This window comes from Notothenia coriiceps, unplaced genomic scaffold, assembly GCF_000735185.1.
Source record: "Notothenia coriiceps isolate Sejong01 unplaced genomic scaffold, NC01 NC01_scaffold00000339, whole genome shotgun sequence".
NCBI lineage: Eukaryota > Metazoa > Chordata > Actinopteri > Perciformes > Nototheniidae > Notothenia > Notothenia coriiceps.
Window position 1 is genome coordinate 4,022,873 of NW_011333040.1, and position 7,494 is coordinate 4,030,366.

Here is a 7,494-nt window from a genome sequence, read left to right on the forward strand (position 1 = left end):
GAAAANAATATTTTATTTTAAAAAATTGCTGAACTGAATCAAAATAATATTCAACCTGAAAAATTATTTCAAATACTTTTTTTTGTTTGGAATACAACATTGTATTTTTCAAAGTTCAGGATGAAAACTTGGACTTTCAAATAAATTGAATTTTTTTGAATGATCAAAACTTATGACCCTGAAATAGCTCCATACACTTCCGTATTGGCGTCCCGGCTGTTCCACAGAGTTTGCCGCTTGGTCTGTATCAGCTCCGTTGCAGCCCCGTTTTTAGAGATTTGGGTATGGAGGAAAAGAGAGAGGGTTGTGATTTCTGACACTTGATGAGTTCCCTGACACCCCGGGGACACATATTCATGTATAAAAGACGTACAAAAGTGCATTGTGCATGAAAGGTCCCCTTTAAGCATTAAGGTATCAATCACTTTCAAAATGTCCATTAATCATTTTGGTTTTAAAAAGTGTGATAAATTGAGTTTCCATAATAATAGATAACAATGGCCAAATAAGTGTATTCATGTATTATTTTAAGTAAGAATCAATGCTGGAGCCTCGCAGCGGCGAAACTATAACACACTAATTGCGCCACATAAGCGCATAGGTGCACCACATTTTCGGCTCAGTTGAGGCACCCTCCTCAAGATGAGGCCCCCTCCGCAAGGTGAGGCCCCACGCAGTCTGCATGATCGGCCTGAAGGGAGGGACGGCCCTGCCACCATGCAAGATACATCAAAATTACTTTTCAGATGTGTAATTACTAAAAAAAAAACTACAACATTTTTTAATTAATATAGTCCGAGCAACGGAGACATGGGGCCTGGCCCAATTTGGTGTCACTATACTTTACAGGCGTGCAACGTTAAATTTGAAGATGGGTGTATTATAATAATAATATAATAATTGCATTTGTTGTGCCTTGTAAGGTTTTTTAATCAAGCACTGAATTCAAATCAAGACAAAACACAAGACGGCTGATGTTAGCTTCTGCCAAACAAAGCAATTCCTCGATGGCAACATTGCATCAGAATTGCAATATCCGGGTACGTCATCAGCCTTTTACCGGTATCCTCACTGCTGTGCTGACAGTATAAACTCACACATTGCCCAGACGTGCTAAAGTTATCTCTCAAAGTGAGGTAGCTTTTCACTTGTTATGGCTGACCAGGCCGTCGTGGAGAAAATGAGCGAGATGCAAGTGGACGAGAAAAAAAAGGTGAAGCTTCATTCTTGAGTCTAAAAGTTATATTAGCGAGATAGCAGCTAGCTTAGCCTGTAGCCAGATTCATGCTGTCATTTAGCCACCAGCAATGCGGTGCTATTATTGCGGCTGCCTAGCTTTTATAAGTTATGTTGACTTTGCCTAAAATTTAACTCCAAAAATACCATTCATTGTGTTTAAATATGTTAAAGAAAATGGAGTCACAATTCAGATAAGCGAGCCTAGTCGGCGGGTTTGAATTGGGACATTGTAGCTCGAGAGAGTGCCTTACGCCAAACTCAATGCAAAATTCCGACAATCGAATGTTTCATTGTTTCTGGATACGTTAGGCAACACGTATGAACTTGCAATGATCACCTTTGTGATATAAAAGCTATCTCTTTAAAACGGGTGGTACTCCCCCGACTTTCTAATAATAACCATAGTGTGCCTTACAACTTGGATGACTCTGTGATGTGGTGAAGACTACTTCATACACCTTTGTAAATCCCATATTGTTCTGGTTTGAGGTGATATAATTACCAGTGAGGAAGGTCTCTTCAAAATAATATATTTGTTTACAGTGTTAATATAAATGTGCCTAATATAAGTATTGCATGTTACTATTGTAATGTAAAAATATTGTGTACATGCACCTTTACCATCTGTATGTATCAGGTTTGTAATTCATATCAAGGAAGTTATGTCTGAAACAGCTTGAAAATTAGCGTGTCCTATATCCACTTTCTTCTTTATAAAGTTTACTAATATTTTCTGACAGGGGGGGACTCAAGGCGGCAAAGATGGAGGAAAGAAAAAGCCTAAAAATGCTGCTGGGCAATCTGCAGGCAGGGCCGAGGTAAGTTGCTCAATTTGTTTTCAGAAAGAATGAAGAGGCTTTTATTAGATATCATCATAATGTAATGTTTACAAGAAATGTATTGTAATAGATGCATTTCATTGCATGCTCATGCATCTCAAAGCAGACTCCCACTGGCTTCATGGCTGTTGAGCTTTTTGATCAGATACTTGTATAGTCAAAACAAGTATAAGGTGAAACCCTTCTCATCTTTTCATGTGCAATGATGAATAAGAGGCCAAATTGAATCAATGGCATTACATTGAGATAGCCCAGTTAAAGCTAAAAGTTCAAATGGATACAAGTTTTAGAACAGAAAATAGTTTGGTCATCTTAAACGTATAAAGCCCATTAACACAGCAGGTGTGTCTTTTTGTCCGCACTGTTATGTCCTCAGACAAGCTGAGTAATAAAAAAATGTATTGGCTAGTCTAAGAGAAAAATATTTCATTTAAATAAAAAAAACTTGACACCCAATGAATGTTATACAGTTTCAGCATTTTTTTGTATCCTGAATTACTTTTTTTGTCTCCCTCTAGCTGACAACAGCTCCTGAGTACATAGACGAGCGTCTTTCTTTGTACACCAAGCTGAAAGCCGAGCATGACGCTCTGATGGCTGAGAGGGCTGCGAAGGACAGCCGGGCCATCAAGGTGACTCTCCCTGATGGGAAGGTGGTGGACGCCGAATCCTGGAAGACTACACCATACCAGGTGGCCTGTGGAATCAGGTCAGTGTGATGATAGGATCCCTGTCACTTTAAATGATATTGAAAGCCCGTTTTCATGCAGCACAACAAAGAAGGAAAACCATAATGGTGGTTCAGGGATTTAATTTGCCAACTTTAACTGTCAATTTTATTTATAAAGCCTTTAATCCTTCATTCAAAAGGCCTCATTAAAGGAAAAGTCGTAGAAGCTTTGCCGTTGGATAGTCTATATGCAACAGGTGCCAAGACTGAATTAATGTTAAATTAAATGTTGATAGCATTTATTTACATGACCAGACTGCACAGTAAACAAAAGGACATGTAAGCAGATATATCACTATTATTGAGTGGATGCTGCATTGCTTCATTCATTCATTGTTTTCGGAATGACTGTCCATCCCAATGTCCTGAATGCAATATCTCAGGCATCATTCGAATGACTTCTTGAATTAGTTTTTGTATGAATTGGTCTTGCTCGTATAAATTCAAAATAATATTGATGTTTTTTACATCTACTCAATGAATTGATGATTAGATTTTGAAATATGTTCCTGTTTTACGTTCAGTCAAGGCCTTGCTGACAACACAGTGATTGCTAAAGTGAATAACGGTGTGTGGGATCTGGACCGACCATTGGAGGAGGACTGCAGCCTTCAGTTGCTGAAGTTTGATGATGAGGAGGCTCAAGCTGTAAGTCAACTCCATCCCTTGGCTGACTCATTGCTTATTTGTTTTTTCCTGCTGTAGTAAATTACTCTAACCCTTTATTTTAGATGCATAGTTTGCCCCCTTTTAAAAAACATATCTGCTTTTATTGAAACTCAAACGCTATGAAATGGAACAATGATGAAATATCTTGACAAATTAATATTTGTTTTAATTGAAGTGCTCTCTGATGGTACTAACTTGGAGACTATGTTTGAGTCTCCCAAAGCTTATCAATTGTATACATTTCTGGATACCAAAAGAAAAAGACTGGAAACAGTAGCTTCCAAATCTACATGTTTTATTACAACAAAACCAAACATACCAATCACAATCTCTTATAGTCACAGATATTGCATAACTTTACTCTACATCATTTCCTGACTGATTCTGTTCCTTAAATAGAACGCCTCCCTATTTCCCTGGAATCAAACATTGGTTATTTATAGGGGTGCACCGAATGGGAAATTCTTGGCCGAAACCGATACCGAAAATAGGAAACAGTTGGCCGAAAACCGAATGCCGAAAGGCCGAAAATGATTAATAGAAATATATATATATATAATGTATACATTTTTTACCAATGTTGTTCAGCTGCCTGATTATGGAAAAATAAATGATTATGGCAAAACTTAACTTAAATAATAATCACTATTATGGGTCCATAAAACATTTATTCAGCACTTTTGAATGCATACAGTACATTAATTCCAAGTCAAGTGCATTTTCTTTTCTCTGAAAAGTGCTGAATAAATGTTTTATGGACCCATAATAGTGATTATTATTTANTCTCTTCTGGCACAGGGACAATACTTTGCATACTAAGGTATGCGGTACCAAAGGAAAGTAGTCTGAATGCCGATCAGATTCTCGATGGGTGCAGAAAAGCACTTATACTGCGATGTAGGGTAGGGTGTGCGACATTGGAAAACTACAGGGGATATATCTTTAAAAAGGGTCCCATTTCCATTGACCATTTCTACTTGATCCATAATTCATTGTTTGAGGTATACTAAATACATTTACTATTGTGGCCAATTTTCCAAACTCACATTGGTTTCTCATACAGCATCTCTGTATAGTATGTGTATTCACTCTCTGTCCTAAACGGCTTGTTGGAGCTCCTGCCTGCCCGCCCCCCCCTCCCTGTGAGCCCAGTGGCCGTCTGCAAGACAGCGCAAAACTCAGTCTGGTCTCGCCTACCCCACACCAGTGAGCCAGCTCACAGTGTCCCGCTCCTCGCAGCAGCGAGCCTCGCAACGTCCCGCAGAGTGAGTGTGTGTTTGAGGAAGTTCGCGGATTGGTCTAAACGTAACGGTAACCAATCTGCGGAGCCGTTACATTACTATACCCAAGAAGTAAACAATACAAAAAGATAAATCCACAACGAGGTGTTCTGGGGCAGCATAGACAGGTCTTTTCTTGGTTAGAGTTTTACTCGCTACAGGGTGTACTTTGAGGGTTTTTGACTCTGCAGACCGTTTAAATGCATAACAAGATACATAACAAACAAGGGGACGGGTAATAACCAGAAAGGCATGTCATAAGACCTTTAAGGAATGGATGGACAAAATGGCCAGAATCTCCTCCTATGAAAGATTATGCTATAAAATGATAAATAGAATGGATATCTACATGAAAATATGGGGCCCTTTAGTGGCGGTGACTTGAAGTGCTGGAGAGCTCAACCCTTTAAAACAATTGAAAACCCAAAATAAAGTTATGTGATGTACTACATATTTTATGTATATAATGTGTTGTATTGTAGTATGTGCAGGATGGTTTACATACCGCGTATCATGTATATCGTGTATGCCATGGATGATGCTCTACCTCTGTGAGGTTCCCTTTGTCCATCCTGTCAGTTATTGTCCTGTCTCTGCTGTAGTTTGCCATGGTACTTTGATATCTTGATATGTGATACATGTAACATTTAGCTGTGTTGTTATGTATGTATGTATGTAGGTTTTTCTGGAAAAAAACAATAGGAAAAAAAAAACAATGCATGGGTTCACGACTCACCTGTACACTGTGGTGGTGGGAGTGGTCACCTTCTCATTGAGAATGCGGCACTTGAACTTGTTGTACTGTTAAGGAGAATACGTGCTTTTAGAGTTGAGCTAATTATTAGATGTTTAGTTTTTCACACGTTTGTGTTTTCAAATACCTTGAACATTTCCAACAGAGTTTCCTTCTTTATCTCCAGCCTCTCAAAGGGCTGCTTCTCCTTGATAATTTTCTTGCACAAGGTCTCCAGTCCTGGGAAGTCATTGCTTGAAACACCACTGTCAAAACAAGAGAGAAACACAACAAGAGCATTACATACAATAACTACTCCTACATTAACATGCAAAGTGCACACAGTGCTAAATTAAGTCAGCCAGGGTTTCTAAAGGGCATCATGGATGAGACCAAGGTTTGTTCACCAATGTAATTATTTGACCTCCAAAAACTTCTAACCTCAGCCAAGCATGGGCAAGTATTTAAAAGTCCTTGGCTTGAGGGGCTCAAATATCCTTGCAAAAATCGTCTCCAAGAATTTCATTAGCATAAAAGGACTTCATTAGGTTGTAGAATTAATTAGACAGCTCTCCTCACGCTCTCCTGCAGCCTGAAGCAAGGAGAAATGCGTCTGTTTCAGGAAAGGTCAAGTGAAAAGTTGTTTACTGAGAAGAAATGCTTCTTCTGAGGGTGTCTCAACACACTTTCAAAGCGCTGGTGTTGTTTTGAATAAATTTGCTTTTAGACTCAGAATCCTGCGGGCAGAAATTGGAAGATGCAATTTCAAATCCACACCCAACGAAAATCAGGCTTGACAGCATGTGAGTCATTACAATCCGCCCGTTTTGTTTTTGCCAGACAGTGAACCCAACTGACAGTTGCTAAGGCTTGAAGCCAAACAAAAATAACAAAGAGTCTGAAAACAAAGCCTGTTTGACTTACTCAGCAGTGCTCTCCAAGAACATGTCGTAGTAGAAGCCGCTCTCGATGGGGGGGCCGTAGCACAGGCAGCCTCCATACACCTTCTCCATAGCTTCACCCAGGATATGTGCGCTGGAGTGCCAGTAAACCTTAATATAAAACAAGATATTTCCCGATTTGCAAAAATAGTATTGCAGAACATCCCTTTGTTTATTAATAATAGGATGCATGTGCTGGCAAATTGGTAAAATGAGACTCTTGAATCTGTTCAGTACTTCAACTGACCTTTTCTTCAGATAAAATATTCAACACCTTTCAGACAATGAAACTGAAAATGGAGATTATAATGGAGGAGCTAGTCTTGTGATTCGCTTAAGAGACCGGTTGCTGCCAATTTTATGACAGTACAATACTGCAGCAGTATTTTACATTCTCAGGTCTCCTCTTAATGTCTTTGCTGCTTGGACACTTGGTAAATCACGGAGCTTTGAGGTTTATTATTGATTGTAAACCTCTCATTCATCACTTTAACCTTGCCTGCACTAACAGCATGTCAATACGGTTGAATGAACTCTGCAGGATGATGTGTACTGCAAGTAAAGACCGGATTACTCACCGAGAAAAAAAGGAAATTATGATTTCCTGTTTTAACAAATAATAAGAGTCTAACGTTAGGATATAATTACTATGTTTAAACGTGGAAAACCGGCTAAATTGTTAGAATGTGTACTTCCGAACAAACACACACCCCGATGTCGGGTTTTTCGCCTCACGTGCCTTGATTGTCTGTTTGGGAGACATAAGAGGGGAGTTATATAGTATATGACTGTTTATGAATATGTATCTCATATCAAGTTATATTGAGCAAAACGTATCAGGGTGCATGAAGTACCCTCAATATGAACTTGACCTCAGCATGTACACTATTGTGTAACTTGGAGCCATTACTTGAACATGACTGAAAACCCCAGCTGCAAAATAGTACCATTAAATAACTAGGGATGCACCGAATATTCGGCCGCCGAAAATTATCGGCCGAAAATGGTTAAAAAGGCCCTTTCGGCTTTCGGCCGAAAGGGTTCTAGCACCGAAAAAATATCA

At 39.1% G+C, this 7,494-nt stretch overlaps 2 protein-coding genes across 2 annotated transcripts; one reads left to right on the forward strand and one right to left on the reverse strand.

Moving 5' to 3' along the window:
- The first annotated feature begins 1,046 nt into the window (after nt 1-1,046).
- Nucleotides 1,047-3,528, forward strand: LOC104943007 (threonine--tRNA ligase, cytoplasmic-like). Its single transcript, XM_010768330.1, has 4 exons — nt 1,047-1,213; nt 1,980-2,057; nt 2,597-2,787; nt 3,333-3,528. The coding sequence occupies exons 1-4, from the start codon at nt 1,154-1,156 to the stop codon at nt 3,511-3,513; spliced, it is 510 nt and encodes a 169-aa protein (XP_010766632.1). The 5' UTR covers nt 1,047-1,153; the 3' UTR covers nt 3,514-3,528.
- Nucleotides 3,529-5,166: 1,638 nt separating this feature from the next.
- LOC104943017 (threonine--tRNA ligase, cytoplasmic-like) lies at nt 5,167-6,540 on the reverse strand. The gene is made up of 4 exons (XM_010768340.1): nt 6,415-6,540; nt 5,639-5,756; nt 5,494-5,558; nt 5,167-5,380 (listed from the first exon to the last, which is right to left on the reverse strand). Exons 1-4 carry the CDS (start codon nt 6,501-6,503, stop codon nt 5,269-5,271), a joined length of 384 nt encoding a protein of 127 aa, XP_010766642.1. The 5' UTR covers nt 6,504-6,540; the 3' UTR covers nt 5,167-5,268.
- Between the last annotated feature and the right edge of the window lie 954 nt (nt 6,541-7,494).